Genomic DNA, 13,809 nt, shown 5'->3' with positions numbered 1-13,809 from the left:
TCCTAAATGTTCTTTATTAACTGGGTGACTTTCAGCAAGTCCCTTAATCTAAATGGACATTGCTATTCTTGTCTTTAAAATGAGGAAGGCTGGATTAGAATGGCCTCTTAGGTTTTGTTTTTAACTCTCATGCTATGATCCCATGAATTCTAAAATTACTTTCCGGAAGTAATCTAAATGGCAGAATCCCATGTTCACTTTTGACTTACAGATTGCAAGATATTGCCCCACTTACAATTCTGAAAGGTTTTCCTGTACCTTATCTGCAGCTGATAATCTTGTCCAAGGCTTGTCTGCTCGTCTGTCATAGTCCTGTGCTTTTGCTACTTCCACATAATCACTGAATCGGATCAAAATTTTTCTGTCTCGCAGTTCATCAACTGTGGGTCTCTGATTCAGCTAAAATAAATAAATGAAGCAAAAATTAATAAATAATAAAAAACCAGTTAATTTATTTTTCAAAAACTATTCTGAGCAAGATTTTGTTACCATCAATATGTCTAAATTTCATGGAAAATGAAAACAGGAACTTAAAATTAAATGAAAAATAAAATGAAGGTTTAAGGGATGAAAATATCTTTAAAAAGAGAACGTAGGATCACTTCCAAGGCAGAATGAAGCCCTCAAGGTTTCCAAAACTCAGCAAAGGGAACATGAGTCTTGCCTACTTGTACTAGTGAGAGCAGCTTTGAGTATGAAGCAAGCACTAGAATCTAGGCACCTGCATTACTAGAGGCACTAGAATCTGTGTAACTGCATTACAGAGGCTTCTGGGTTAAAGCAACCCATGAAATAGTTGCCAAATACTAAATGCCACATTCATAGACATTTTGAATATGTGGCAGAAAAGGTTACTTTCCAAGGAATAAGTACCACTCTGTTGAAAAGGTTACTTCCCAAAGAAAAAGTACCACGCTAAGAATTTTTTTTCCCATGGTCATAAATGTATTGTATATTTAATAATTTAACTCCAAAACATATAGGATGACCCATTAATTTCATTCTTTTTCTTCCCTTTTTTTGTGGGCAATTAGGGATGACTTGCTCAATTATGGTTAAGTCACACAAATAGGAAGTGTTAAGTGTGTGACACTGGATATAAATTGAGGGTCCTCTTAATTCCAGAATCCATATTTTATCTACTGTACCATCTAGCTATGTCTGATCCATTAATTTCAAACAGACAAAAGAGCACTTTATGATTGTGATACAGTTGGAGGTAGAGTGTGAAGCAGCACTGAATTTAACATTTCTAATCGTTGCAGTTTCAAGATTTAATAGTATACTAAGCTCATAACAGATCCCTCTAAATTTTAACTTTGATCACCTTCTGAAACAGGTGGAGCAATGTTTCCGTTACCCCCCCCTCTAAACTTAAGAACACTATCACCAGGAAAATCATAAAGAGGCAACATGTTTATATTGCCCCCCACTTCTATATGTACATGGTGGCTCTCCATAAAGAACATAAATTCCTTAGGGACAGACCATTACATTTTTGTCTTTATAGCCCCAATAATTGACACAGTGTTTGGCAGACACTTTACTAGGTGCCTGCTGATTGAATGCTGGATTTAAAGTTAGAAAGAGCTAGACTGGGATCTTCTTTCAGACATTTAATAGCTGTGGGACCCTAGCTGAGTTAAGCTTTAAGCCTCAGTTTCCTAATTTGAAACATTAGTAAAGTATTCACTTCACAGGATTTTTGAGGAAGCTCAAAAACACTTTGCCAATCTTAAAGTATAAAACAATTGTGAATTATTGTTGTTAATGTTGTTATTTATATATTGTATAACCACAGAAGTTTCTAAATCAATTAAAATGAGCTCTGTACTACAGTTATGCCCTTCCATATTCAAAACAATGTTTTGTTTTTTAATTTATTTGCGGATAGTTCTGGAATTTTTAAAGATGGGTCTTGAAAACATTAGACTTCAATTTGCTCCTTTTTGAGAAGTTAACAAGTGAAATTAATGCGTGAACACAGCTGTGGTCCAGGGGAGTTCTGGCCCCAGGAGCAAAGCAGTAGGTATTATTTCTGTAGTGCTCTAAGGAGTGGATTTTCAGAGATAGCCAAATTCTTTCAATATAGTTGATACCATACTTTACACTGTGTTTCCCCATCAAGATCACAGAGACCTATATATATCCTGTATGAATTAACAACAGGGTCAGAAACTTCTGTACTACTTCAATTAACTTGGTGCTATATTTTCCTAAAGAAATAAAGTAGGATAGGTTTGATTACCTTTCTGGTCAATCGCTGTTTGATTTCCCGTCTTTCCTCCTGCTCTGTCTGATCATTCCTTTCTGTGGAAGATACAAAGAAAGATAAAAAAAATTTTTTTCACTTAAAAAAAAAAAACAACAAAAAACAAAAAACAATTGCTTCCAGGACAGCCAACCTTTCTGTTGAACATCACTATAAGTTGGAATATCACAGAATATTGGTGTATGCTGCCATTCTTGGGTCTTTCTAAAGGAATTTTTGCTTTAAGTGTTATGGACAGTGCCAGAACCTCCAACAATCCCTCTCCATTGAGTGCCCATTGCTGCTGTCAGCTGAATCAGCTTCATCCTCAACATTATAGAATCATAGCTTTTTAAAGCAGGGAGGGATCTGAGAAATCATTTAGTTCAGATGAGGAAACTGAGTCTCAGAGGAAAGAAAAATTGTCCAAGACTTCCATACTTAGCAAGCTGTAGAGTTAGAAAGGGGAAGGAATGTGCAGAAGTAGCAAAAATATTGAGCTAAGTACAGGGGAAAATTCAGTAAATAGCCTCAAGTCAAGAAGATTCATCTCTCAGAATTCAAATCTGGCCTAGAGCTTTGTGGTCCAGAGAAAGTCACTTAGTCCTGTTTACCTCAGTTTCCCTATCTCTAAAAGGAACTGGAGAAAATAATAGCAAACCACTCTATATATCTTTGTAAAGAAATCCTCAAATGAGGTCATGAAGAGTCAGATATGACTGAAAAAGAACATGGCACATATTAGGTACTTAATTTATTGACTGATAAGAGAAGACTTTTGATTTCACCGCTAGGCCCACTATTTAATACTTGTGTGATCTTAAGCAAATAACTTCCTTTTTATGACTTTTAGTTTGCTTATCCATTAAAAGACTGGAGTATCCAAAGACCCAGGTCTCCTGAGTCCCAGTCCAGATTAGGAAGAGTGAAGGATCTGTTATCAAAGGATCTGAATCCAATGTCCAACTCTGCTACTTACTATTTTATGACCTCACTAGGATTCACTTTCCTTATTTATAAAGTGAGAATTTAGACTGGATGATATCAAAGATCCCATCAAGTTCAAAATCTGTGATCTACCCCCTCATCCAAATCTGAAAGAACTATAGAAATTATTCTTCTTTTTAAGAAAATCAGGTACAATATACATTTTTTACAATTTGACCAATATCTATTGCTTTAAAAAATTTTTATTCTTAAGCTGCAACTTGAAGCTAATAAGATTTCAGAGGGAATGGGGCTTTATTAGAATTTTTATTTTCAAATTTTATTTTAAGGATAGAGACAGACAAAATTGCTTCCACTACTAAATGTAATGGGCTGAGGCTTGAGTTGATGCACTGAGGTCCCAAGCACATGAGGCTAAATAGTAATTGGACCATACTCTATTAATAGATAAGCTTGGAGAGAGAATGGCCCCCACCCACTCTTTGTGCAAGTCCTGATGTGTTGTATAGGAAATGACGATTTTGGTGGGTGGAGGCAGGGGAGTGGAGAAGGAAGGGGAGGAGAGACTTTTGGGATTGCCATTGCAACGACCTTTCTGTTTGTTTCTCTTCTTCTTCTTTTTGCTTGATGTAATGGGCTGAGGCTTGAGTTGATGCACTGAGGTCCCAAGCACATGAGGCTAAATAGTAATTGGACCATACTCTATTAATAGATAAGCTTGGAGAGAGAATGGCCCCCACCCACTCTTTGTGCAAGTCCTGATGTGTTGTATAGGAAATGACGATTTTGGTGGGTGGAGGCAGGGGAGTGGAGAAGGAAGGGGAGGAGAGACTTTTGGGATTGCCATTGCAACGACCTTTCTGTTTGTTTCTCTTCTTCTTCTTTTTGCTTTTGCTGAGGCAGTTGGGGTTAAGTGACTTGCCCATGGTCACACCACCAGGAATTGTTAATTGTCTGAGGCTGGATTTGAACTCAGGTCCTCTTGACTTCAAGGCTGGTGCTCTATCCACTGAGCCATCTCCTCCCCTTCCTTCTCCACTCCCCTGCCTCCACCCACCAAAATCGTCATTTCCTATACAACACATCAGGACTTGCACAAAGAGTGGGTGGGGGCCATTCTCTCTCCAAGCTTATCTATTAATAGAGTATGGTCCAATTACTATTTAGCCTCATGTGCTTGGGACCTCAGTGCATCAACTCAAGCCTCAGCCCATTACAACTAAAACCTTGGCATTTTTGTCACAGTTGTCTTAAAACAAAACAAAATCGAAATCCTAGACCTAAACTGGCTTTGCTTTGAGAGTTGTGACTAGTTAACATTCAAACCATGATCACTCCTGTACACAGAAGCTAAAAATAGACCGGAGAGCTATAATATGTGTAAAATGTATGCCTTGCCCTGGGATATGAGATAATGGATTTTCTATTTCTGATACTATTGGTTACTAAATAAAGATCCATGCTCACGAATTGAACATAGCTTGAGACCTAGAAAAAGAGATATGGAGCCTCTAGCAATTCTGTAAATCAGCAGGATTTCCTTTGGCAGCACATAGAAATTGTTTTCCAAAATAAGCTTTGTGGTTTACATGCCTCTGTGTAATCCTCTTCTAAAGATCTATCTTTGAATGCTGAGTGTTTTAGAATTGCTTTCAAATGAAAATAGGAATTTGCTATGTCATTAATTCTTAAAAAAACAATCTCTTTTGGGGGGTATTTTAATTTTTAGTTCCAAATTCTCTTATTCCTTCAGTCTCCTCCCCAACCCATATAAAGGTAAAGAAATACAATGCCTATTATACAAGAAGTTGGGGGCTGGGGAAGAGAGAGAAAAAAAAAATATATGCTTCAATTTGTACTCGAGTTCATCAGATCTTTCTCTCTCTCTCTCTCTGGAGATGTATAGCATTTTTCATGACAAGTCCTCTAGAAATGTTGTGAATCATTGTATTGATCAGATAAACTGCATAATCTTTGATGAGCTTAAAATGATTTTGTGTGATGGATGGAAAGCAGTCACAAATTTTTCAGTCTGCTTGTTAAAAAAGTGATACTAAATTGGGACTTTGTAAAATTTCATTCTGAAACCTTCTACAGAGGTTTGTGATAAAAAAAAAATGAATCTTTTGCTATTGGGGAGCACTTAAGGGTTCTTCATGGACATGTCTAACATTACCTGAAAGTAATTAAGTGAAATCAGATTCATTTGATCTTCGCAGGCCAGGTCATTGCATACATCACATGAACACAAGCTTGCAATTATGAATTCTTTTGAAGAAACTCTACAGTGGAGCTTCTCCCTGCTAGCATTTTTTAAAAAGCAAGCTTTGGCAGAATTAATTTTTCCCTGCCCCATTATCTTCTTTGATATTTTATTAATGTACTATTGGTTCCAACAGAGTATTTATCAGTGATTATATTTGTACGTCCCTCACATATAAGACTTGGGACATAGTTTACATGATGAGGTGGTATAATAGGAAAATTAGCAGACTTGCAGCATGAGAATCTGGACTTAAATTTCAGTTCTAGCATTTATTTCCTTTATGACAAGTCCTCCCTTTTCAACACTGTTTCCTTTTCTGTAAAAGGGGGATAATCCTTGTGCTACCTCATAGTGTTATTGTAAAGAAATCTCTTTGTAAACTTTAGAGTGCTACAGAAATGGGAGGCATTATCAGCATGTGTCCCCTGTACATGGCGGGGATCAGACAGATAGATGATCCTAAAAAATCATCTACATGTCAGAAAATAAAATGTGGTAAGGAAAGTCCTCTGGAGAGCTGGCTACCTGATGCATCAGGAAAGAAAGTGCTTCTCAACAGGGCTAATACCATATATGGTATCTCATTTCACACCCACACAAAAGGAGGGAAAAAAAAGAAAAATCTCTAGTAGTGGAATTCTCAGCAACTCCTACTCTTGGTTCTTCAGAATGCTTCAGAGCTAAGGACTAGTCTATGTGAAGACAATGGAGAGAAGTCACTATCTGTAGCTAGATTTCCATGGTCACAGAAGAGGAAATCCATTATTTTACTATTTCTTTGAACAGGGAGGAAGCATGCAGTTCCTATGAATACTGTGTATTCAGTTGATCTGGCTCTGTGGCTATATTTAAGACTAGCATTTACAAGAACACAATTATAAGGACTGTGCTTTTTAAAAAGTACTAAACTCCACCACTCACAGTAGTGAGAAAGATGTCAGAATCTTACAATGGAAATATGCTTTTTGGCCTATGGACCTTGGATTATGTCAACTGCTTTTCCCATATAAGTCATGAATCTCTTGGACCTGTATTTATAATGAGTTTTAAGGATAAGCATGCTTAATTAGAGAGCTAAATCATATTTTTAAACAAATGATATAATTGACATAGTTTCCACTCTCTGCCTGCTCTTCACAATCAATGGTAAGAATGTAGAATTTTTTTTTCATCCTGTCAGCTACTTGAGTTGACAAAAGGGAAAGCATTATTCCTTAGGGCTTTCTTTATACTACTCTGACAACCCCTTTTTTTCTCAAGCTCAAACATTCTATAGCTCAAATTTTTTTAAGTTTAATTATAAACACCAAAATGTTTAGTTCTTAAATGCTACATATGAATAGTAAGAAAAGGAATCATCAAGGGATACAAAAATATCAAAGGATATAAGTTTTGAGGAATGAATCATAAACAGGTTACTAAAACACTTGGTCAACTTGTTAATGAAAGTATTCAACATCAAGTCTTATTCCAGAAAAGACCATCCCACCAACAAAATATAAACTTTAGAGAATGTCCTCACATGCACATGCAAAAAAAGGAAATGATACACTTCTAAAATTCAAGCTCTGAGGACCTTTCTCTTTGTGGCCAATGACTTTGTTATGCTTACATGAGAGAAAAATAAACTCTACTACCTAGATGATGTATAGAGAATTGTCTGATTAAAATACTGGGAAGATTTTTATTATCAGTGGACTCTATAGAGATTTGACCTGCTTTTGAGCTATGAATTTGAGGGAATATATATGTGTGTATGTATGTGTGTGTATGTATATATATATATACATATACATATATATATATATATATCCCTACTCATATATTCTTTATTCATTCATATTCTACATAACCATGTGGGCATAATCAGAGAAGTGTTTGGATAGCAGTAGAAAAGTTCTTGGAAAAACCTAAATATTATAATTCATATTATTCCTTGAATATTCCTTGAATTTCAAAAGCCTTGTAACCTCCAGGTTTAAGTGAGTGCAAGTGTTGCTCTCCTTTTATTATTTGCAACACTTGTTAACACTTCCCTTACTGCCATCTAAAATTTCTATGGACATTAGAAAATGCACAAAGTCCTGAATACTTGCCTAGAAAATTGCTTTTACAATTATCGTCCTGTAAGCCAATCTGATGTTAGTTCTTCCACTCTTTTGAAAAGATTTATTAACTAACTTTTCTAAAGTACAGCTGCAATAAAAATCTCCAAGTAAAAAAAAATTACTTTTCTTTCAATGGAATTTAAAAGGTCTTTCCACATTTTCTTCCCAAATGATTTCACATAAACACCTAAGTTTCTCAAATCACACTAGACATACTAAGTACCATACATATTGGTAGAATATTCATCTTTGAAAAGAAGAAAATTGGAATCTCTGCACAAGGAAGTCTAGTAAGACAGATTCATTCAGTTGTCTTAACACACACATACACACACACACACATCCACGCACACACGCATGCACACACACACACACACACACACACACACACACACACACACACACACACACAAGATTTCTCTCTGGAGGAATCAAAAGCTACTCACGTTTCAGGATATTTCTTCTTTCTAGTTCCTCCACAGCAGGTCTTTGGCTCAGTCGTCTGCGGAAAAACACCAAAATTACGTTTTGTACCATAGTGCCTCCCTGACTTATCCACACAGGATTTGTGGTAGGAAAGTGGATCTCTTGCCTCCAAAAATTGCCTTCCAAAAAGCAGGAGGAGGATAAAAAAACAAATAAGCTATATCTTTGGTGGTTCTTCCTTGACTAAATCTAGACAAACTTCTCTCGGTAGCTCAGGAAAGTTTGGTGGTTTAGAAGGCTAACATTTTAGTCCTTTCAAGAAATTTATACATCTTCTTCATCTTCATCTTCATATTCTACAGGCCTCAAACATCCCCAGTCAACATCCACCTCATTCAGTAACAAACATTACAATGAATAGTATATATATTCAAGAACTCTTCTTTGTTGAATAACAATTAACTCCACAATGGCAGCAAGACTTAGTCCTGGCTTGCTTGCTTTTTTCCCCTCAGTCACCACAGATATATTCCAACAAAAGATAATCTGGTTAGGAGGAAAACCTGTAAGAGATTTCCCTGCTGCTGACTGACAGCTCAATCCCTCCACCGTACTACTGCCTGCTAGTGAAAACCCTGTACTGCTTACAACCTCATGCAGAGGGGAGTGTCTAATGTAGCCTCTCATTTACTTGCCAGCCTTCTCTTGTGCAGCCTGGAGACTGAGTCTCAAAATCAGACGATCAGGGCCAGGATGCTTTCATCCTGAATAACAAATGAGACTTCCCCCCCGATAATATTGCTAATAGGAGCCAAGCATATAATGTTCACCCACCCCCACACATATTCACTGACTGTTTTAGGAAGAGCATCCAAGACCCAGACATGGAATGTTTATGTCGACTGCAGGAAGACTGGCAATATTAAGACACATTACTGTTGTCTTTATAACTCATTTTTTATTGCTGGAGTCAGAGGGAGCAGCAGAAAATAAAAGACTTGTCAGGAGAGGAATAATTAGTCAAAATTAATGCTAAGCTGAAGATCCTCTTATTGTCACCAAAATAAAGCTGGCACAGGGTCAGAACAGCAAAGCAGCCCATTTCCGCTATCAGCTCAACATTATGGATACAATAAATGGGTGGTGGAATCTGGTTTTCCACCAGACTCTTACACAGATGATGCTGCCTCCAGAAATACTTAGTTTCTATAGAATCCCCATCACAGAACAAAGCAAAGAATGATCCTTAGAATGTTGCAGTACCTCCCTGCATGTTGGAACATTCAGATTTACTGGGGATATTTCTCCCTCCTCCCTCTTCTTCTCCCCCCCCTTCTCCTTTTCCCTCCTCCCTCTTCTTTACCCTCTGCATTTATTTCATGTCTACACTGTAGGAGGCTTTTACAATTCCCCCACTTCCCCTATATGATAATCACTGAACCCTAGATGCCTCTCCCTGCCTCCAACAATTCACTGGCTATAATTTGGTGGGAAAGGACATACTTAGTTCACAAGCTGAACAGGAAGAACTATGGCTCAGTGAGGGCTTGTCTCCAAAGAATCCAGGATTTCTTACACCTGCATTCTCTTCTGTGTGGTCAGAACAGTCCAAATCCCCAATCTCCCTTTCCAGATGCATCAGATTTTTTTTTTTAAATTTTAATGGAATTTTCAAATAGGATAAAGATAGTGGAAGAAAGAAGCATCATGATATAGAGGAAAGAACCATAGATTTGGAATCAGGAGGTCTAGATTCAAATCTTGGATCTGTACTTAGTATTTGTGTGACTTTGAATAAGTCACTTGAATCTCTAGGTCAATCTTATTTTTCTTATCTGTAAAATTACAGGGTTGAACTAGGCTCTAATGCTTCTTTCAATTCTAAATTCTATAATTTCCTTTAAGAATATATCCAAGTTCTGGGGATGCAGTAAATGATTCAAAGCTATAAGCTGTATACAGGAAAAGAATAGAGAGGGAAGGAAAGGGTAGGGGGAGAAGATAAAGTAGGGATCCTTAAAGCACAACAGTTAGCAGAAATAGGAAACATATAATTAAAAACTTTTTTAAATAAAAAAGAGATATTGATAATTTAGAATGCTCACATGTGGCATGAAAATTTGAAATATTACAAGCTTTCTCATTAATAGTTACTATGGCTATTTGAAATAGATTAAGAACGGGTTTAGGTGCTGCGAAGAAGATGGGAGCAGTGGTTTTAGGGGGAAAAGATAAGAATTGGCTGATCCAAAATCCTTGTGTGTGTTCTTATAAGAATCTGCCCATTGCATCTGCTCAGTAAATTAAGTTAATCTCTCTACCTGATAACAATAACTGTCATGTGAAATAGTGCCTTCAGAGATTATAAATATTTTTACTCATAAGGGATCTTTGGGACAGATTAATGTAGGTAATACTATCTCATTTCATAGATGATAAACTTGAGGACCACAGACACAGACAAGGACATACACTCACACAAAGGCTTGTTCAAGCTCACACAACTAAGGGTTAAAGTTGAAGTCAGAACCCAGGTCTTCTCATTTCAGATCCTATGTTCTTTCCCCAGTGTCAGCTAACAGCTAATAGATATTGACATCTACGGCATAAATTAATCAACAAATTCATTCAAATCATGATCTGCTTCCTCTTCCTTCAATTGGTAAATTCCCCCTTAACCTTCATTTGAGGAAGTACCCAGGCTCCCATGCCCAAGTTTTGTATTTCCTGTCTGTCTGTCTCAATATCTGTCTCTGCACTAGGTTTTTTTTTTCCTCCACTTCCTCACCTTCTGCCATTCTTACTTTCTTCTAATATATGTGTATGTGTATGTTGGGGACTAGAGGTAGGTAGGATGGAAGGTCTTTGTATCCATAACCCAACCCATATACAGAAAAGTTTTGGCAACCTGGGAGAACTTTCCAGAGAGGAATAATGAAGCCCAAATGAAGCTCAAATCCAGAAGCTAGAGCAAAAGTATACCTATTCCATAGATGGTTAGGTCATTGCTGCCATAAGCAAAAGCATCTGTTCTTCAGGTCATAGCATGGAGTGGATGGGTGGGAAACCAAAAGAAATGCCAAATGAGCTCACTACACCCACCCACAGCATGGAAGACCTAAAGCAAAAACAATAAACACCACACAATTAAGCAATGTCAGTAGAAAAGGAGAAAATGCATCTGACTGGATAATGTAGCCACAAGAGAAATACTGGTCTCAAAACACCAACAGCTGACTTCTCCAAGTCATGAAAGAGCTGAGAACAATTACAAATTGAGAATATACTGGACATTCGTGAGTAGATGCTTTATGGGAACAATAAGAGAACATTTTAGCGTAACCCTAGTCAAAAGGAAGCTGGAGGGGCAGGGATTTCTTTATTTGGACACAATGTTATTTTCTGAAATCTTCTTCTTTCCCCAGGAGGGAAAATCTGTGTCAGAAAGACAAATCAAAACAAGTAAACCAATAAAGAGACCAGGTGGGAAATGAATGTTTCAGATCCCAGGAACAACTATTTCCCTCTGGGTTCTCTGCAAATTTCCCCAACCTGGAGCTTCTACCTGATAGATTTGGGATCTCTGGAGAGAAGTGGGCATTTAAAAAAGTGGACTGGCCTGGGTGTCAATAGCCTCTGGATCCATTCTTGGCTCTACTAGATTGTTGTGTGACTTTTGATGTCTCTGATACAAAACTAAATGGTCTCTAGGATCTCTTTCAACTCTAAAATTCTATGATACTCTGCTCTAACCTCTCTTTTTCACACTAACTTTCCAAGTCAGAATATACAGTTCATTCCTATTCCATTCATCTGAGATTAGATAACTGAATTTAGAGTTATAAATTCTGCAATTCAATCCCAGAGCTGCTAGGACTTATGCTCTTAATGACTATGGGCAAATTATCCCCTGGCTGGCCTCAGTTTTCTAATTTGCAAACCAAGAGGATTTGATCAAATGAGCTTTAAACTCCAAAATCTAAGGAAGCTCATATGTAGACATGTTCTGCATTGAAACTGATTGCTAATCCCTCATTCATACAATTTTAAGCTAAGGCTCTCTCTATCTCCAATACACAGAGTTTTTAAGCCTTTTTTATAGCTTCTGGACTTTTCCTATATTGTTTAAAAAAAAAAACTAACTGGGGAATTTCCAATCTTTAGCAGTTACTTTATATAAATGTTTGTAAAAATCTACTTTGTGTGCTTTGAAAACAAAACTGGGGATAAGATCAAAAAGGGTCCATGACCTAGGCATAAAGAACGAGATTATAAATAAATTAGAGGAACATAGGATAGTTTATCTCTCAGACTTGTGGAGGAGAAAGGAATTTGTGACCAAAGATGAACTAGAGACCATTACTGATCACAAAATAGAAAATTTTGATTATATCAAATTAAAAAGCCTTTGTACAAACAAAACTAATGCAAACAAGATTAGAAGGGAAGCAACAAACTGGGAAAACATCTTCACAGTTAAAGGTTCTGATAAAGGCCTCATTTTCAAAATATATAGAGAACTGACTCTAATTTATAAGAAATCAAGCCATTCTCCAATTGATAAATGGTCAAAGGATATGAACAGACAATTTTCAGATAATGAAATTGAAACTATTACCACTCATATGAAAGAGTGTTCCAAATCATTATTGATCAGAGAAATGCAAATTAAGACAACTCTGAGATACCACTACATACCTGTCAGATTGGCTAGAATGACAGGGAAAGATAATGCGGAATGTTGGAGGGGATGCGGGAAAACTGGGACACTGATGCATTGTTGGTGGAGTTGTGAACGAATCCAACCATTCTGGAGAGCAATCTGGAATTATGCCCAAAAAGTTATCAAACTGTGCATACCCTTTGATCCAGCAGTGTTACTACTGGACTTATATCCCAAAGAGATACTAAAGAAGGGAAAAGGACCTGTATGTGCCAAAATGTTTGTGGTAGCCCTGTTTGTAGTGGCTAGAAACTGGAAATTGAATGGATGCCCATCAATTGGAGAATGGTTGGGTAAATTGTGGTATATGAACGTTATGTAATATTATTGTTCTGTAAGGAATGACCAGCAGGATGAATACAGAGAGGCTTGGAGAGACTTACATGAACTGATGCTAAGTGAAATGAGCAGAACCAGGAGATCATTATACACTTCGACAACGATACTGTTTGAGGATGTATTCTGATAGAAGTGGATTTCTTTGACAAAGAGACCTAACTCAGTTTCAATTGATAAATGATGGACAGAAGCAGCTACACCCAAAGAAAGAACACTGGGAAACGAATGTGAACTATCTGCATCTTTGTTTTTCTTCCCGGGTTATTTCTACCTTCTGAATCCAATTCTCCCTGTGCAACAAGAGAACTGTTCAATTCTGCAAACATATATTGTGTCTAGGATATACTGCAACATATCTAACATATATAGGACTGCATGCCATCTAGGGGAGGGGATGGAGGGAGGGAGGGAAAAAATCGGAACAGAAATGAGTGCAAGGGATAATGTTGTAAAAAAAATTACCCTGGCATGGGTTCTGTCAATATAAAGTTATTATAAAATAAAATTAAATTAAAAAAAAGAATCTCAGATCTTGAGCAAGGAAAAAAACAAAAACAAAACTGGGGACAGACACAGATCCCAACCAAAACTCACTTAGCATTTGCTTTAGAGTTGCCTTGATTCTCCTCTTACCACCCAGAAGTAATTCTTGAGGTCTCTGATGCTCAAATTAACTAATATTAACTCACACTGGACAAGGCTCTTGGAAGGATCTCTTAATGACCCACAGACCAATTTTAATATAATA

General features: G+C 37.1%; 1 protein-coding gene across 6 annotated transcripts in view; it reads right to left on the bottom strand.

The window, feature by feature from the left end:
• PHACTR3 (phosphatase and actin regulator 3) overlaps window positions 1-13,809 on the bottom strand; it is a 282,307-nt gene that overhangs the window by 8,490 nt on the left and 260,008 nt on the right. For all 6 annotated transcript variants that reach the window (XR_007950491.1, XR_007950492.1, XR_007950493.1 and 3 more), the window contains 3 exons: window positions 8,020-8,075; window positions 2,249-2,310; window positions 259-399 (listed from right to left, as the gene is read on the bottom strand). Coding sequence is in view for 1 of the 6 variants with exons in the window: in XM_051976674.1 (XP_051832634.1) it covers window positions 259-399; window positions 2,249-2,310; window positions 8,020-8,075 (259 nt within the window). In the remaining 5 variants the exon portion in view is untranslated. The remainder of the gene's footprint in view (window positions 1-258; window positions 400-2,248; window positions 2,311-8,019; window positions 8,076-13,809) is intronic.

The sequence above is a fragment of the Antechinus flavipes genome, chromosome 2, assembly GCF_016432865.1.
Source record: "Antechinus flavipes isolate AdamAnt ecotype Samford, QLD, Australia chromosome 2, AdamAnt_v2, whole genome shotgun sequence".
In the NCBI taxonomy this organism is placed as follows: domain Eukaryota; kingdom Metazoa; phylum Chordata; class Mammalia; order Dasyuromorphia; family Dasyuridae; genus Antechinus; species Antechinus flavipes.
This window is presented reverse-complemented; position numbering and strand designations above follow the sequence as displayed.